Here is a 19,826-nt window from a genome sequence, read left to right as displayed (position 1 = left end):
CCCTTCCAGAATGGACACTTTATTTTGTCAGGGTGCAAAAAAGATGGCTGTTTCTGAGGCATTGTGGATGTATCTGAGGTGAAAAATAGGATTATATGAGCACACACTGTATTTAATTTGCTTTATCAGCAATTGGAATCTTGTTTCTTAACAGTTAATGAATTTTTTTATGACTTTCCCCAAGCTTGGCCATAAAATTTGCACCCAAGTCGTTTTGCAGAGCAGTATTTTTTTTTTTGCATTCAGTACATCTCCTGATCTGGCAACCTAAACTTTCATGAAATTAGCTAGATGATAGTTTGAATTCTAGGAAAATGTTTGAAATGTGTGTCTTGCTGAATTCTAGAAAAATGTTTAAAATGTGTGTCTTGCTTTTAAAACTTGAAAACGTAAATGAGGATTCTGCTGAAATAAGCATTGAGCTGTCTGTTCAAATACCTAATTAAGCTCTGAGCTAAAATACTTGAAATAAGTATGAAACACAAAGTACAATAACTGAACTTTTGGAAACATGGCTGCAATAATATAGAATTCAGGAAAGTATTTTATAGTGAACAAAAACAAAACTTTCTTTTTTATTGTCAAACACCTATCTTTATAAGTTTTTATCATACATTGATATATCTTTGACATGGTTAACAGTTGGTCTAAATCGCCATCCCTACTAAAAGTAAAATGTTTTAAATACCAAAATTAGACAATATATTTATATATATTTACTATTAAATGTGCTTTAATAATGCGAAATATTAAACTGGATGAAAATAAAACAAAACATTTTTTTGATCAAATGATCAAAACATTTGACAGTACCAAAATATTCAAAGGAAGGAAATAATTTTTGAAAATGATTTAGCCCAAAATGTCAATTTGTCATTTTTTGTGTTTATTTTGTCAGAAGTTAAAGTTCATTGGAAACAATTCAGACTAGAAAAGTAAATATGGGGTATATGAATATAAAGGAAAACAATGTTTTGCATAAATTGTGGGAGGCTGTTACACTAGAAAAGTACATAATTATGGAGTATATGAATATAAAGGAAAACAGTTCCGTGCATAAATTGTGTAAAAGAATTGCAGATAATTTGTGCAGTCAGTGTAAATGAAGCAGTTAAAAAAGAATGATTGCATGGGAATTATAAGACCGTCTCTTGCCAGAATCTTGTCATTATTTCTTGGATTCTATACAGCTTTATCTCTAATGGGTTCAATAAATTCATCAGCTTTACCAGTTGGTCTGTCTTTGTACAGAGATGCAAATTTTTCTTAGCCTCTTATTTTTCTGTTTCCGTTTTTTCTTTTCTTTGTCTGTCCATGTGTATATCATTCAACTTAATCATGTTTATATCTTCTCTTTCTCCAACACTGTCTATCTTTATTTTTGTTCCTTCCCGCTTTCTGTCTCTTTCTCCATGTCTCTTCTGTGTGCCTTTTTTTTCAAAGTTTTTTGTCCATACATCTTAGATTCTATCTTTCCCAGGTTTACAGGGCAGGTTTTCATAATTGGATTGAATATGCACATGAAAGTTCTCTTAACAAATGATTAGCAAAAAAATTGAAAACATTTGGTCAGAAAATCTCTCAGAGATAGAATTACCATTCAGGAGAACTATTATGTAACATGCACATTAGCTTATTCAAGATTTTGTACCGATAACAATAATAAAGTCTTTATTTGCATGCTTAAGTAAATTTAAACAAGTTACATAATAATGCAGAATTGTTTAAACTAGGCGATTCAGTTTCCATAAGTAAATTGGTAAAAAATTTTCAAGGTTAATTAGAAACACATTCATGAAATAGTTAGCTTGCTTTCTTTTTAGACATCTAACAATATTCAACGAAGTTTCTTTTATTATCAGCCTTTTTGTTCAATCATTCGCTTGCTGTAATTTACAGTTTTGAAATTAAAAAAAAACACGCACGCATTACTAGTTTTAGATTTTTGGCTCAGCATAACTCTGAAATGGTACAATCCAAAAATTGGCAAACTGAAATTAGAATTATTTTATCTTTCTGAATGTGTGTATGGCTGCGTATTCTTTGAAAGTGGTTTTGTTTGACTTGTTCTTGTTTCGTTATGTGAAATAATAAGTTTACAAGATTTCTTACTGTTCATGAAAATGCATACAAAAATTTTGAGAGATATATAGATTTAAAACTAAACTTTTTCCAAACCAGTGCTGTTTTACAGTGTGACTGATAGTTAAAAAGTGTTTAACAAAGTTACTTCTCTTCGTTTTAGTAAGTAGTTACTTCCCTTTATTTTAGTAAGTAGTTACTTCCCTTTGTTTTAGTTACTTCCCTTTGTTTTAGTAAGTAGTTACTTCCCTTTGTTTTAGTAAGTAGTTTCATCTCCTTTTGTTTCTATTGATTGTTGTATCAACATGATGAAAGAAAAAAGATATTTTTAGTTCAGAGCCGTTCTTAATTTACTGGGGAAAATGTTTTTATAAAATAAAAGAATCTTGATTCAGCCATGCAAATTTATTGCAGTTTTTGCCTTTTTTAAGTTGATTTGCATCAAACATACATACAAGATTGCCTGTAATTTCAAAGCTCATTAACTGGTTCCACAATCTTTCTTTATGAGCTGATGAACCTATGAGAAAAAAGGGAACATAAATTTGCCTTAAGGCAGAGTTTTCAGGTATAAATTCAGTTTTATGATAAAAAGATGACAAGAAACTGTATGATGTATATATACAGGACCACCTATCAACGTGATCAAAAACTCGCAATTACCATAAAGGAATGGTGGTTATGCGAGTGGTTTGTCATGAATTTCACCAGTACAAGTCTATACCAGCTTATTATTTTGACAGTTGTAGTCAACAGCTAGCCTTTGCCTTCATTCAATATAATTCATAATTTTTCACATAATATTTAATGGAGTGGAAATGATAGCTAATTTTATTCTGTTTCTTTGTTCATTTGTTTTTTAGATAAGTATATGTGTCTCTGATGTGCTGGTTTATAAAGAATATAAAAGGAAGGTCATAACCTTAGGAATGGTCCATGCAGCGTTTGGTCATTGATCAAACATGGGGACATACTTCCCCCTAAAAGTAATTATTTCTCTAAATACTCACAGTGTAATACCCAGTGATTCATCAAAATCATATATAAATTTTCATGAAAGGTCATGCTTATTTTTGCTATTGTGTGAATATTGTTCATTATCCTTTAATCATGTTGAGAAATTGTCTAACCCTATGGAGAACAAAAATTGGAACAAAGATGCATCATGAATTGAATAAAGTGCAGTTTATAACTGAAAATACAATTAGAAAATGATGTGAAAACACCACAAAATGTGTAAATCTTGTCCAACATAAAACTTTGGGGGGCATTGTTAATTACATTCATTAGGATTTAACTTTCCTTTTAACTTAGTTACATTGAACAGTTATTAAAGAGAAAACATTCAAAGCAAAAATAAACTGTAGGGACCAAACATTATAACAATATGGTGCTACTTTACTAAATGTTTTAAATTACTTTGAAAGTATTCAGAAGGTTGACTATAATGTGGAGTGTTTTTGAAACTTTCTACCTTCCTCCTGGTGGTATAATGGCTGTTTTATAGTCCCCCTGGATACCATCTCCCAATGGTATTTTAATAGCAAGGAGTGGGTTTTTGTATGTTTATTGCACAAGGCTGGTTATGGCTTCAAGCTTTTTAAACATATGGCTGGTTTGCCTTTAGCTATTTGGAAATCTGCTATCCATGTGAAAGAAAATAATTTTCACCTTTGCTGTTGACTGACTGTTACATTTTATAAATGATCCTTGTAGAGATATATGTAAATAATCATTGTATCCATTTGATACATTATGTAAATATATATGTAAATAATCATTGTACCCATTACTTAATGAAAACATAATTATGTAAAATGATCATTGTAGCCATTCATTACTTTATGAAAACATATGCAAATGACCATTGCAGCCAATATTAAATAAATATATGTAAACGATCATTTTAGCAAATAATTATGTAAATGTACCAGAATGATCATTGTAGCTAGTACATAATATAAATATATAATGTAACCTATAGATTATGTAAATATACATTTAATATTCAGATATACATAAGTGAACATTGTAGGCAGAACACGATATTGTAAATACTCACGATCATAATGTAGCCATTATATTATGTAAATGATCATCTAGGCCAATACATTATGTAAATAATCATTGAAGCCATTACACTATGTAAATGATCATTGAACCAATTACGGGGCCTCCGTGGCCGAGTGGTTAGAGTCGTTGACTTCAAACCATTTGCCCCTCATCGATATGGGTTCGAAACCTCATTTGAGGCGTATAATTCTTCATGTGAGGAAGCCATCCAGCTGGCTTACGGAAGGTCGGTGGTTCTACCCAGGTGCCCGTTCTTGATGAAATTATGTACGGAGGGGCACCTGGGGTCTTCCTCCACCATTAAAGCTGGAAAGTCGCCATATGACCTAAAATTGTGTCGGTGCGATGTTAAATCCAACTAAATAAATAAATAAATTGAACCAATTACATTATGTAAATGATCATTGAAGCCATTGCATAAATGATTTTTGTAACTGTTATGTTATAGAAATGACAATTTACTTGTTTTCAAGTTCTGTATCACATTTTCTTATTTAACCCTTACCATGCTGGACATGATTGGTTTTGCCTTTGCGACCATTGTTGATCATGATCAGGCTGCACATCTGTGCAGTCTGATCATGGTCTGTACTGTTCGCTATTCAGTCAGTATCTTTATGGTAAGCACCCCTTTAAACAGGTAATGGTACTGTCCAAATTGGAAGCTGGACAAGTTCATTATAGAAATTCAGCAGGGTAAGGTTAAAGCTGCTGAATCAAGAGACATGTTACTTTTGCCCCAACTCCTTTAACTACAGTAACAGTATATGAATTAATAGAGAAACCATTGTACCAGCAGGCAAAATTCTTTCAGCAGCCAAGACAAATATAAATGGCTTTACCTGGCTACTCCATTCATTTAATATCTTTTTAAAGAGGATTTAATACCTAACAAGGAGAAAGGCTCTCACTGATTCATAGGTTTTATTTTAAAAAATTTCAAGCTTGGCCAGGTTTCGAAGTATCCTCTATTTAACATTTTTCACCACCCAGTTAAAGGATTTTGTGTCACGTATAACAAAAACATATTCCATTGAAATGTGTTTCGTATCTTTTTGATGTGTTTAACAGGCAAGTGAAAGAAGATTCGCTCCATGATTTTGCACTCTGAAATGGAGTCAAGTTGTCAAAGTTGGTGGCCGATTTAAAACTGTGCATGAATATCGTATCACTGTTGAAGCTTGGTGAATATGGTGCAAAGAAACGGTGCAGTCAGTCTTTGTTACAAGCCTGATAGGCTGCTGTTTTTCTGAAAAGATATGAATATTAATTCAAGCTGGTAATTGCAGTAGAATAAAATTGCACTGGAAAGTGAGGTCGTGTGTTGTTCGTACATCTTATAGGTCCCGTCATTGGGTTAAACATTATTTTTTTCCTGCTCAATGTGTTTCAGTGTTAAAAAAGTCTTTAGAATTCCTGTTTCTTGCTTCTTTTCTCTGGTATGTGTGTGGTTTTCAAGTGTTTTGGTCTCTATGTGTCACAGTGATTATGTGATATTTGATTTTCCCGAGACTTATTTCTGGCGATGTAATGTTAGGGTATATAAAGGCGTACCGAAATATGTTACAGTCCAAGATTGTGTTTCCCTGAGGCTGGACATTGCAGCCTTTTTAGCACTGGGAAGGTCTTATTATGTTTTTTGTATAGAGCGTGTTGCTCTAGGGAGGTTAATATAGTAAGAAACTGGGGTTGTTGCAAAGAAAATATCGGCCTCGTAGGGAGGTTAATGCTTTTCAGATAGAGGATTTTGCTATGATCGTAATAATATAGAATTAAACTCATCAATAGATTAACAAAAAATCTATTTAACTTAGATCTTAGATAGAAAAATAGGAAGTGCTTCCATTTACTGATTCTGAGCATAGTTGATGCTTCCAATATGCACACTATGTATGTACAATGAATAAATTGAAATGAGCTGCGCCATGAGAAAACCAACATAGTCAGGATCCATGCTGTTCACTAACGGTTTCTCTAATTGCAATAGGCTTTAAAAACAAACAGCATGGATCCTTACCAGACTGCGCGAATGCGCAGGCTGGTCTGGATCCATGCTAGTCGCAAACCCACTATGTTGGTTTTCTCATGGCACGGCTCAAATTGAAATATGTTACAGACAAGTATGTGAAAATTCACCGAAAAAGCCAGCATCGTATTTATACACAGAACTTACTTTACTGTGAGACCTTTCTACCCACCCCCAAATGTTCTTCAGTAAAATCTCAGGAGTGCACCCTTATTTGACATGAAGTTGAGCATATAAAAATGGGTAGCTCTGGTGACAGAATATGCAAGGTTTGCAAGATCCTCAGTGTTATGGTAAATGATCCCTATGATGATATTACTAAGAGTCACTCTCATCCAGGAATGTCACCAGAAGGGAAATTGTCATCTTATTGTAGAGTTTGTTCAGATACTAAGAACATAATTCATGGCGAAATTGCTTATAAGCATTGACTTTATCTCTCTATTACAGCAAAAAACATGTTTCAGATTTGCCTTGAATTCCTTAGCAATTTATAGCTGTTGAGAATGAAGATAACTTGACACCGTTTGATATGACTTTCAAATATTTAAGGTGGTTGAGGTACTGAATTGCTTGCTGTGAAGCCGCTGGGAAGCCACAGTCTGTTAATGTTCTGGTTCATTGGTGGCAAATCCAGGATTTGACCACTGTATCAGTTTGCTGCAGTGTGGGAAAATGGTATTAAATGGCCAAACGCAAACAATACCAAGTATCGTGTGTGGTGTATTTACATTCAGCTATCAAATGCAGGTTATGCATATCAATTATCGTATGCAGTTTGGCGTGGGTTTTTTTTTTTTGCTACTCCAAAAAACCTATTACCTGCAAAACCGTAACAGAAGCGTATTGTTGCATATTTTTATCTCCGTAATCTGGTCTTGCTTGAGATTCGATAGCTTGTTTCTTTGTTGCACAGCTAGGAAATTGGACATATAAAATAGCAGTCTAGTTTCTTCAGTTACAATTTATGTTTTATGCAGATTTCACAAAGATTGATGGCTTTCACAATTTTGACATTTTCGAGGTACACTAGGTCAGAAAATTTGATTCCAAAGCTCATAGCAAACCACTTAAGCTGACAATGTGCTTATCAATTTTAAGATTTTTTTTTCACAACCATATGTTGCATTAATGAAATGTTGATAAGCAAAAACTGTGTTTTTTAATCAAAACTATTAATACCTGTCCAATTATACAAATGTTAGGTTGCATAAAGAGTCTGCTTGGTATTTGAAAAGGTCATATCTCTCACTTCATACTCCATTTATTATTTAAATTGACATTCAGTTGCTTCTTGAAGTGTGACATCATTTTCATCAATGAAAAGACTCAGCTGGTTGATACTGTCATCTTGAATAATTGGTAACTGCACTTTCAAAGTTGACAGAAAATTAACGGCATCTGTCAGGTTTGCATCTACCTTTGGTCAGTCAAATATTGTTCAGATTTTGATTTGTTGGTTTATAATCATTATCACTGTTGTTGGCAGGTTCATTCCCTGGGCCGCTTCTAGGTCCAATGTAATTAAACTAGACCAGTCTTAAAACTCAGGCATCCGATTGGTTGTTTCTGAGGTCTCTTTTGAAACTGACCAATGGCAAACTGGTCTCCAATCTCAAATTTGATTTTATATGAAGTAACTAAATTGACTGGTACTGAATTTCAAGCAGAAAGAGCGACATAGCAATAAAACTTAACCTAGGGATACTCTTGTTCACTTTTGTATACAGTTAATTTTAAAACTTGAAATAGCATGAAAAAATGACCAGTCGTGGATATTATGGTCAGTTTCTGCAAACTATACGAGCTACTCATTGCCGATATCTGTAGAGAAGGCTGTCTGGAACCGTTTTGTTTGTATTCGATTTATACCTGATATTTTCTTTGTGCTGATTAATTGACCAGGAAAATGTAACTATATTCCTGACACTACTGTTTTAACAAATTAATTTCTCTGGCTCTGTCAATCCGAAACTGCTGTTATTTTGTTTGGTTGCGTCTGCTATTACTTTGCTTGGTTGCACTTATGCTTCCAAAGGATCATTTGATGGATTTTATTTCTCTTAGATGTCGCATCATTTCTGACAGCTGCGCTTTACTTTACTGTTTTGTTGAAATATGGCACCATACAAAATTAATTTCCCCTGGGTAGTATTGTATAATCTTAGGTTATAGGCACAAGTGTTGCTTGATTCCTTTTTCCAGAGGTCTAAATGAAGGAAAACTTATCTTTTTCATTCTTGTTTTGCAACAAAATTTAACTTTAACCCTTAGCCTGCAGACGGCAAGTGATTTTGCCTTTGCGACCAGTGCAGACCAAGATCAGCCTGCGCGTCTGATCATGGTCTGCACAGTTCGCTGTTCAGTCAGTAAACTTTCAGTAAACACCCCTTTGAATAATAAGTGGTACTGTCCAAACTGAATTATGGACCGGTCCATTTTAGAAATATAGCAGGGTATTAAAGGGTTAAATAACAAAAAGCGTTTGAAAAACACACATTGAGACAAATTGTATGTATTTTGAATGGATGATTGTTCGTTTGTCATGCTAAATACCACCACCCACAGAGTCCATATCTAAGAATCTTCACCAGATATTGTCAGCAATTGAATACAGACAGTTAACAATATTATGATTGACTCACTGATTGTTTTTCCCTTTTCTAACGAGAACGTCACTTTGATCTTGTGGACTCGATGCAGCCTTTTCAAACCTGTGCACAACCCAGGTCATTGTTAACAGAGAAGCATGTCAATTGTGTGACACTGCATAATTTTATCAGATTTCACTTCAAACGTTTCAAACCGCATTCATAAAATCTTAACAATTTATGCATAAATGCATAATTACATGTTTACTGGTGCCGTTATATATTACACATGCTGAGGCTAGTAATTACGTCCCAGACTTATTATGATGTTATTTTTTCAAAAGGAAAGATTGAACTATCGTACTTCAAATTATATCTCTCCCAAATCGACCCTCCCCTCTATTTCCCCACAGCACCACCCTGCACCACCACAATCACCAAATCATCTCCCCTTTATAAAGTCTAAAGATGTTAATCATCACATTAAAGCCTCTTGTCAGATTTATTGTTTGTGTTCTTAAATTTAGATAATTTATTGCCTGGTATTTCAAAGGTAAGAAAGTATTTTAAATGCAGATTGCAAGTTTTTTTTACATTTTTGTTCTATGCAAGGTCAGCTCTTCATGAAAAAAAATCCCCTTTCTTTAAACCTCCTGTCCATTACACTGGAATTATTCTTCCAATCTATATCATTTGGGTAAATTTCATATTTTAAAATAAAACAAAAAAAACTGATCATCCTTTGTGAATTTCTCATTTTGTAAATTAATGATTACGACCTAGGTCAGGCCAAGCTAATAGTACTTTTTGTAACACGTAGATAAATTCAAAACGCGATTTATCATGAGACAGTGTTGCCCTGAAGGCATTTTATGTCACCTACCGCAACGGTATGTTTATAGGTCAGTGTTAAAATACAGAGCTAATGCTTTAAATACAAACTTGAGATGTTACAACTTTCTACCTTTCATCAAAATGCTTTAGTTTTGGAGGTTAAATTGATGTAGGTGTTGGCTACCAGTTTTGAATACATGTTGAATGAAACTTGCTGATTTATGAATGAAAACTTGACAAGCATCACTTTGTTTTTTTGTATACACTACCTCTGTCTCTTGTTTGCACACTTTCCGCACTTAGAGGTTTTCTAGATCATTATAAAAGTTTTAGTAGTTTTATGAATCTCCAATAGAGAAGAGTTTTGCTGTTCATGCATGTTATTGAGGCAGTAAAAGCTCTTCGCTGTAAACAAATGGTAGGAACACACGTAGACCACTTTTCCTGAACTGCTGCATGCAATGCAAGTTCGTAGTTGTAACATACAGATACTGTCAAACCATTTAATTTTGTGGGAACAAAGTTTTACGGTTTGGCTCATAACCGGAAACTTTACTTCCCACCGAGGTTTAATTTTGTGGGATGACTCAACTGCAAAATCCACCACAAATACTAATACAGGGCTCCCCTAAGCTAGAAATAAGTATGTTTGTTTCCCAATTCTGAATTGCCAAATGATTTAGCTTTTAGGGTTTTTGTTGTTTTATAATTGTTTTGCTCCTTGGTAAGCTTTTAGTATTAAGATTAAGTAAACAACAGTTACTGTTGTACCATTCCACAAACATAAAAAAAAAACATCTTTATATACCCTGGTAGATTATGGGTTTCAGTTTTCTCAATTAAATGACATTTTCCCAATTTAGCCAGTGTTGGTCGCATTCCCAAATTGATGGAAAAAATGCCTGTAATGGTTTCACAGTAGCAGTTTGTAACACACAAATTGTTGAATTTTTTTCTTTTTTTTAAAAGCAGGTGGCTGTATCACCCATGTTGTATATAAAGCAAATTCATCACAAATGCTACTGCTATATTTAGATTAGATTTAAGAACAGAAGTTGCAGAATAAAGAACAGTTGCCTATGAGTGCTGAGTATTACGAGAAACAATGAAAAGCTTCGGACTGAATCAAAAATACAAAATACATAGTTTAGCCAGCAATGAAAACAAGTTCAATCCCTTACTTAATTGTTGTGACTCTAGTTTATTTTATCATTTTAAGTATTTACTAAAAATTTGATATTTTTTTTCCAGAAAGCTAAACATTTATTTTTCGTTTTGCAGAGGGTGGTCGTTTAGAAAAGGAACTTACCTATACCAAAGAAGCGATTGGCGCTGGCAGCGATATAACCAATCAAGTTGTGATACAGACACCAAAGGTTGGGAACAATGTATTGACACAGGAATCATTTAAACAACATAGAGATGCCCTTGTTAAAGCATCGGAAATCACCGTCACCATGTTTGATCTGTAAGTTACTTAGTTTGGACTTTGTTATTGTTTAGTTCATATGGCAATTTCAGATTAGTTTGGTTTTATTATGATCATAGAATGATTTAAAGATTTTCAAAGTTAATAAATGTTTTACAAAAATAAAACTTTTAGAGCAAGTCAGAAGTTTGCTGGCTAACAACCAGATGCCTCTGAATCTTAAAGTTTGTTCTTCTCTTTCGCTTTTTGATTTTGAATTTGGTGTGAGGGGATCAATATTTGTCTTAACGTACAAATAGATAGGGATGCCCAATGTGTAGCCTTGTTACTTACTATAAATATATGTTTTTTTGTTTTTTTTCAGCCAATGGAAATTCCGAGACCTTTGCTACCTGGCACAGTTTCCCATGTTCGAAGATAGCTTAATTGACAATGTAAGTGGAAATATATTGGGTCACCTACATACATTTAGAGAACCTCTGCTTTAAATCTCCCTGCGGCTTTGTTTAAGTGAAATAAGTAAATGTGTTTGTGAACAGAATCTGTGTAATTGCTATCTGTATAGTTGGCTTCAAACTTTTGAAATTTAATTGATATCTAACAAGCTGATTAATTAGTCTTTTATGTTGAATTTTGAGATCATCCTTGCAGGCTGGTAACAATAGTGAACGTTTAACGAAAGCAGAGCCTTGAGAAACAAGATTCAGGTTTGATTTCTGTCAAGTTTTGTTAAGTGGCATCAGATATAGATATTCAAGTTTTTTCCCCAAAATTTTCACTTTAAGGGCTGTCGATGGCAACGGAACAGTAGACTGGTCATATAGCAAAAAAGAAAACTATGGCCAAAGATTTATTTATGAAGTGTTGTAAAAATACTTTACCATGATGCTAAACAATATTTTTCTTTGCTACAGACATTGGAACAAATTCTGCCTTGTGTTGTGATGTCACCACTTGACTGTTTTTGGGAAGGTGCACAAGTTCTTGGACCACAAAACTTCCATTTAAGGTATTCGTCATGTTTATGTTAAAATTGTCAATGTATGTATGTTATCTTCTTACAAAACCAGCAAACTTATGTTGTCTGCTAGTGAAGCAGTTTTCTTGTTAAACCTTAGTTTTGCTTGCTTCTAAAGTAGATGGTCTTGAAATTTCCTAGTTTTTGTCTGCTACAAGAAAGGCCCTAGTTTTGTCTGCTATTCATGCAAATGTACTAGAAGGGTCCTAGTTTTGTTTGCAAATCAAGCAAATGTACTAAAAGGGTCCTAGTTTTGTCTGCTAGTCATGCAAATGTACTAGAAGGGTCCTAGTTTTGTCTGCTTATCATGTAAATGTACTAGAAAGGTCCTAGTTTTGTCTGCTAATCATGTAGATGTACTAGAAGGGTCCTAGTTTTTGTCTGCTAATCATGCAAATGTACTAGAAGGGTCCTAGTTTTGTCTGCTAATCATGCAAATGTACTAGAAGGGTCCTAGTTTTGTCTGCTAATCATGCAAATGTACTAGAAAAGTCCTAGTTTTGTCTGCTAATCAAGCAAATGTTCTAGAACGGTCCTAGTTTTGTCTGCTTTTGAAGGAAATGCTCTAGAAAGGTCCTAGTTTTGTCTGCTAATCAAGCAAAACATTTAAGAAAAGTACTAGTTTTGTTTGCTAAATTAAAGCAGTGCCAGCAGTAGTGCTGCAAGGGGATGTAAGTAGTGTAGTGCAAGCAAGTTTTTGGATTAAAATTATATATATTAAGATATATATCTAGAAACATGGCGAGAGTCTGTTGTCCTTTTGAGTAGTTTCAGAGAGGTTTTTGTGCTCCTTAATAGAGATCACTATATTGTATGTTGATCACCTTTGTTGATATGTTCATATATCAAACAGTTGTCGGCCTATCCACAATAAAGTTTTAACTCAGAACAATAAATCAAAAGCTGATATGTTAATTGATTATACTTTCATAATAATGTAAGGACTTTTTGACACAAATATAGATACTTTGCAAAAAATTTAATTCCTACTTTTGCACTCGAGAAAGCTGGGGCAGTTTACTTGATTTCAAATTTGTTCCGTCTTCGAAACCTCCCACGTAGACGGTAGACGTTTTTGAAGTGGAAGCACAAAAAGAATGGCTGTTTATCAGTTAGATTACAATAGATTGTTTTGTTTGTACAACAGAAATGCTGGTGTTGCAAGACAAAATACAAAAGCCATGATAGTTTAAATAGCACCGTTATAAAAGCGAAGAACTTGGTAAAATGGCCTGTAATTATTTCTCTTGGTACATTATTCAGCTTTTAAGTTTGCGAAATAACAGTCTCAAATGTTTTTGTTGTTTTAACGATACGCTAATATGAAAGACGTGTTAACAGTTAATGCAACATCATAATACAGAACTGCAAATGATGTGGATACTTCTTAAGTTGAAAAATGAAAAGAAGGAAAATGCTTTGATGAAAACTCAGTTTTTGAATTTGTTTGTTGTTCAAACAGAACGTTTTATGTTAAAGCTATATGTAAATAGTGAATTTAACGTCATTACAAAGTCGCAAATGATGTTTAAATGTAGAATACAACACTTTTATAGTTAAAAAGCAAAAACAGAAAATGCTTAAACACATATCTTTGATATTCACAAAGGAAAATGCAAACCCAAAGAAAATGTGGGTGGTACTTTGTTGATTTGTTTTAAGGTCCATTTTTGTTTTATCTTTTCCTTTCTAATTAGCCACACAATATCAAAGTATGTAATATGTGCCATGGTTTTAGCATGTTGTTACCAAAGTTCATGTAAAAAAAGTCATCCTGACAGTGTTAAAGTTTCCTTTCCCCGCCTATATCTTTGCATAAATCTATTATCAGTACTGGTCTATCAAATAAAAAACCTATTATTTATAATATCAGTTTCTATTGGAATCAATAAGAAATTCAAACCGTAGTGTAATTTACATAATTTTGTAATTTGAACGTAATTTTTGCATTTAATGAAATGAAAAATCTACTTGCTTTACAATGGCATTCATTGCATTGCCAACCGGTGTGGTCCACGCCTTATCATTTAGTCTTGAAAGAGTAAGTATACTGCTGCCAAGAATGTAATTTTATGATTTTAAAATAATTTTGGGGGTTTTCTCTTGTCATGAATAAATAATTGTTTTAAATTATAAGATACTCTTGTTATATACCTACGCATTTTGTTACGTGAATTTAGATTATCTGACAAGTTTTTTTTATCCATTAATGCGTATGTGATGCTATTCTTCCATTTAAACAGATTTCAGAGGTATCTTTGTACCAAATTTCAGCCGTGTTAAAATGTTAATCTCCATTAACCTTTAGACTGCTGGTGGCAAGTATTTGTGCAGTCTGATCATGGTCTGCACTGTTCGCTATTCAGTCAGTAAATTTTCAGTAAACACCCCTTCAAATGATAAATTGTACTGCCCATTGAAAGATGGACAAGTTCATTACAGAAATTTATCATGGTAAGGGTTAAGTATGGATTTTGTACTTTAGTTTTCATTTAAACTGAATAAAATCACTTTGAACCAAGTGGCGATAATATTTTAAGCCACTAATTTGTTTCAAAAGCATTTAAAAAAATTCTTAATTTCTCGCAATTAAATTTTCTTTAAAATTCAATATCTCGAAATCTTTTTGTGTTAGGTCCTAGGTATTGTAAGTTGATTCAACCTTTCTACCTGTCAATTATTTTAAAATCTAACACAGGCATCTTTGTTCAGTCAGCAGAATAAGTTTAAAAAGCATTTTTTGCATTTAACAAAGACATTTGTTAAGGACACGCCATCGAGTCAAAGGTTTTAAAGATATTTGTTATGTCAATACTCTGAAATACGATCCGGCAGGCTTTTGAGTAGACAAGGAAAGATGTAATCCTTTACTTCGCTACTTGTCCATGAAATAGAAATAAACGTTATTAAAAGGTATTTACATAGGATTCATATGATGTTATATAATTTGCGAAATGTTGTCCCTGCAGAGGTCTCAGAAAAAATCTGGGAGCGTAAAGTTAATTCCGTTGATTCATAGGTAAAAGAGTCTAAATTGTAATTTAAGTCTTAGATTTTGGTAGCTTAATGTCATAAAAAGTTTTTATTGTTAATTAACTTTAATGTCCAATAGTACAGGCCTGGGATTTTTCAGGACTGGTTCTGATTTCAGGTTTTTGGCTTCCAGAATTTCCCTTAGCTATATATTAAGTCAATTGAAAAAGAACATTTCAGGCTTTAGAATGTAGAATTTCAGGCTTTTGGTTTTTTACTGAATCCCAGGCTTGTAAGTATAAGCAAGTGTTAAGTAAGATACAGTCCACCCTCTCAAGAACAAACGCCATCATGAAAAGCTGAAATGTTTTTGTTGTACATTGATTGCTGTTCTTGGGAGGTAATGCTTAGATAAACAAGAATTACAGACTTATTATTGGATTAATTCATCTAAGTTCTGTTACAGCAATTTGCCTTTAGGGGTCCCTATGTGTTTATGGGAAGTTGTTTGGTACTGTATCTAGTTACAAACTGCTGCATAATTTTTTTTATACCTCCCAAAAAACTTCATTGTAATAGAAATACTTTTCTTACTTCAATATAATTATACGTTAGAATTTTGTAAAGTCGGTCGTAGCTATACAACAGATTTAGTAAGCGTTTTTAGCATTAGCTGCGTCAAGATTTGCATATCACTGAATGAAAACCTTGCCTTTTTCCACTGAATGTCAACTTTCATAACGAAACTGTTATAAAGCGCACAGATGTAGTAAACCTTTAAAGTTTTGTTGATCAAATATCTGACATTTCCATATTCAACAGAGCGATAAGGGCAAGCCGCAGTCGTCATGTGTGGCCTTAAGGGTAACTAGCATAAGACAAGTTCTGCTCCAGTGAACAGTATTTTAACAGTGTAAACAGTGTCACAATCAGAAACGTATTTGCTGAATTGAAGCGTTTTATACTCTGAAACACGGTCTTTGTTATTCTTATTTTTTTACAGTCCCATTTATTGCGAGATTTTACTGAATTATTTATAAAAAAAAATGTAGCATAACATTTTTGTGACCTATTTTTCTTTTAAATTGCACTGTGTAAATTTATATTTTATGTTAAAACAGAGAAAACTGAAGGTTTTTAAAGAAACAGATCTGGTATAAAGTCTAACAACTGTTTCTAAGGCAGGAACAACTTCCTTCAACGACATAATTTTTTTCCAATAGCAGAGGTTCTTAGTAAATTTACCTTTCTAGAGCAAAAAGCACTGTATACTAACTTTATTTCAGTTTTACCAGTAACTGTTGTTTGTTTTTTTCACCAGAGAGGTTTCATTTTAGTTAAGACATTTAGGTATTATTTGAGATTTTAAGATCTTCCTTAGTTTGTTGTCTTCATCTGTAGGTTAGCCATATTTGTAGGTTATATGTAGCCTCTCCTCATCTTCCAGTGGCTTTCCCTGTCCAGTAGCCTCCCCTTTCCAGTAGCACCCACCCTTTTCCAGTTGTCTCCCCTTTCCAGTAGCCCCCACCCTTTTCCAGTTGTCTCCCCTTCCAGTAGTCTTCCGCCATTTCCATTAGCCTCCATCCCCACACTCCCAGGAAAAGGGGTTCCCTTTGAACCATGTTGATTGACCTGAGGCTGAAGCAGTTCAAGCTGACCTTATAAATCTTTAGAGCACTACACTTATACATGCGTTATAAATGCAGACACATAAATGAAACAATCTTTACGCACTAATACCTGCTTCCATTGAAATGGAGAATTCATAGTACAGTTCTTTCATAACAGACTTGCCTAATTCCGCAGTCTGTTCTGTTTCATAAGACAAATCCCAGTTTCTACAACTGTTTACATTTTCTCCTTACTGTAACCTGGTTCTTCTGCATGTCAAGTAAAAGAATCCAAGATTTTTAATCAATTATTTCCCAGAGAGTTTAGATAAGAGAAGAGATAAGTAAAAAACTTGGGGATTCTTTCCTTGATAAACAAGAGAAGTTCACCGTTGCTGACAGATCCTTGCAAGTTAGGAACAACTGGAAAAAATTTGATGGATTTCAACTGAGTTTTTAGTGTGCTGCTAAAAATAGTTCCATAAAAATCCACCAGTAAAACTACTCTTAAAACTGTCAGGATGTTTACATTTCAAACTTTCCGGGCTTCTAAAATACTGAAAATGACGTTGCTCAAGATAAACCTCCAACTTTTCTCCAGTTTTAACAAATTTCACTCGATTAAACTGGATTGTACATCAAAAGATACTTTTCTCTGTTTTTAGATGCATATTTTGACTACCTCAAGGCATCCTATTAGTGATGTTAATAAGAAATTTCTATCCATTCCAAAAGATATAGATCAAGCCTTGTAGGTGTACTGGGGTGGTCTGTTTGATTGTTAAAATGTTGGCCCAATTTCATAGAACATATTCCTTGATAGTGCGTGTATTTTTTTTTCTGTGAGGATTTAATGCTCCAATAATTCTTCCAGAACAGGTAGGATGTTATAGAGGATAGTATAAATAAAAAAAAGTGAGGGATGAAAAACTCAAGTCCCGCTTACTTGATTCAGATAACCAATACATATATAAAAAAGCTGTAAAAAATGTTCAAGTTGATGAAGGATTTAATGCAAAGAATAGATTCTCTACAAATTCATGTTGAAAAGTCTCTTTATTTTGAACTGGGAGAGCTGTGCATTAGGGTGTACCTTGAAATTCTTGTAGAACATGTCTTATTGATTCCTTATGAAAATGACCCACACCTTATGAACTAACATCTTCATTCATTTCTTAGGTGTTTTTATTTAGCTGTTTTTGTTTTTTGTTGTATGTTTTTTTTCTGTCACCTGATCAGATATTGTTTTGAAGTTCTTTCATTGTTAACCCTTATCATGCTGGACAAGATTTATTCTGCCTTTGTGACCAGTGTAGATCATGATCAGCCTGCACATCCATGCAGTCTGATCAAGATCTGCGCTGTTTGCCATTCAGTCAGTATCTTTTTGGTAAGCACCCCTTTTAACAGTTAATGTAACTGTCCAAATTGAAAGACGGACAAGTTCATTATAGGAATTTAGCTGGGTAAGGGTTAAAAAGTGACAACGTTGATGTTTGATCATAAAGAAAATGTAGGAATGACTGAATACAAGACTTTGTTTCCTTATTTCCAGTGGTTTTGTGCAACTGAGATGGATCAACCTGAACCCGCTTGAGCTGGTACAGAAAATGAAAGAGGATTTTCCTGACGGCGATATGATGGAGGAAGTCTTATTGAAGTCAGGGATATCTTCTGGGTACCAAGAAAAACCATGCATCGATCCTACTGATCCTGATTGTCCCGATACAGCCCCAAACAAAGTGTCGCAGCAGGTACGTGTTTTAATCGTTCAGTCATCTCGCCTGGTGACACCGATTTAAACAATCTGTAAGAAAAAAGAAATTGGATCAGAATTTATGATGGAGCACCATATGGTAAAAAAGCATGTGTCTTTACAAACACACAATAAATCTGAAATTTGTACCACACAGTATACTGACATTGTTCTTAATGAGTCAGCAGAAGATCTTAAACATACTGATTACTTTGAGTTTACCGGTATATTTTTATTTGAATGGCTGAAGCACAAGTTATGCTCATTACATTATAATATGTAGATTTATTTGCTCCTGTTAGACCTAAAAGGGTCATAAGTGACTGTAGGTCATGGGTTCATTTAAATACTTACAGAATGTGTAGGATTGCTAATTAGGTGAAATACGATTGTAATAAATGTAAATCATATTCCTATGTCATATGTATAGAACATTTCGCCTTTTAAAATACGTCTTTGCCTGCGCAAAAGAATTTGTTCAATTGTTTTTTACTATTCCTGATGCACACCTACAAAAAGCATAGCTCTTCACTGTTGGAGTCCGCAGCACTGAAAAAAATATAATACGGGAAAATTGTCATTGCTCAATTTCAGGTGCATTATAAACTGGTAACAAATTTATCATAAGCTTCTATTTAACTGGAGGATTTCAGATAGTGCATTCATGTGGAGTTTCATGCTGTTAGTTGCTTTCGGAAAATTATTTGTTTTCGAGAACAAATGCTTTTCTTTTCTCGTGAAGTCAGATTTTCATAGAACAAGGTAACCAGTATCATAGTAGGAACTTTCTGTGTGGTAATAAATTAGCACATTAATATTAAAGATGCAAGGCAGACATGTCTTGAATTCTGGTGAAATTTGTTTAAAAACGATAATCTTGCTGGTTAATGCAGGTATACAAAGATTTCTTGAATATTTCAACATTTGCAGTTGTCTTGGCATAAGCTAGGTATAAAAAGGTCGTTCGCTTTCCGTATGCATATGTTAGGTCTGAACGAAAAGAGGAAACATGGAGACCAGTAGTCTTGTTTTAGAATATCTGATAGTTTATCTCTACAGAAGTCTGTAATCCTGCTTCCAGAAGGACATCGAATGTAGGCCAAGATTCATTATGTTTTCACTTTGTGTTTTCGCCCGTCAGATGACACGAGAGTAGGCATGTAGAATCATGTACGAGGAACTGTTCCCTGCTATCAGTTGTCAGAATCTGTGCGGCTGATCCGATCCATGTTGACGTTTATAACATTTCATGATGCCATCGTAGATGCATTCCTGGCATAGAGTCTTGTACCACCAAAATATGGCTGCATACCAGAGTATCTTGAAGAACTCTTGCCTATCTATAAAGCATTGTTTAGCTTTCTTTTATATTCTTGTCCAGAGTCAGTTACAAAATGCTTGGCATTTACCACTGTACATAATATACAGGAAGAT

The 19,826-nt window shown here is 33.9% G+C and overlaps 1 protein-coding gene across 2 annotated transcripts in view; it reads left to right on the top strand.

Moving 5' to 3' along the window:
- Positions 1–19,826, top strand: part of LOC123524251 (protein patched homolog 1-like) — a 77,406-nt gene that overhangs the window by 12,018 nt on the left and 45,562 nt on the right. For both annotated transcript variants that reach the window (XM_053539078.1, XM_045302313.2), the window contains 4 exons: positions 10,888–11,074; positions 11,400–11,469; positions 11,950–12,044; positions 18,192–18,390. In XM_053539078.1, the coding sequence (XP_053395053.1) occupies positions 10,888–11,074; positions 11,400–11,469; positions 11,950–12,044; positions 18,192–18,390 (551 nt within the window). The remainder of the gene's footprint in view (positions 1–10,887; positions 11,075–11,399; positions 11,470–11,949; positions 12,045–18,191; positions 18,391–19,826) is intronic.

Source organism: Mercenaria mercenaria, chromosome 3 (genome assembly GCF_021730395.1).
Source record: "Mercenaria mercenaria strain notata chromosome 3, MADL_Memer_1, whole genome shotgun sequence".
Taxonomy (NCBI): domain Eukaryota; kingdom Metazoa; phylum Mollusca; class Bivalvia; order Venerida; family Veneridae; genus Mercenaria; species Mercenaria mercenaria.
This window is presented reverse-complemented; position numbering and strand designations above follow the sequence as displayed.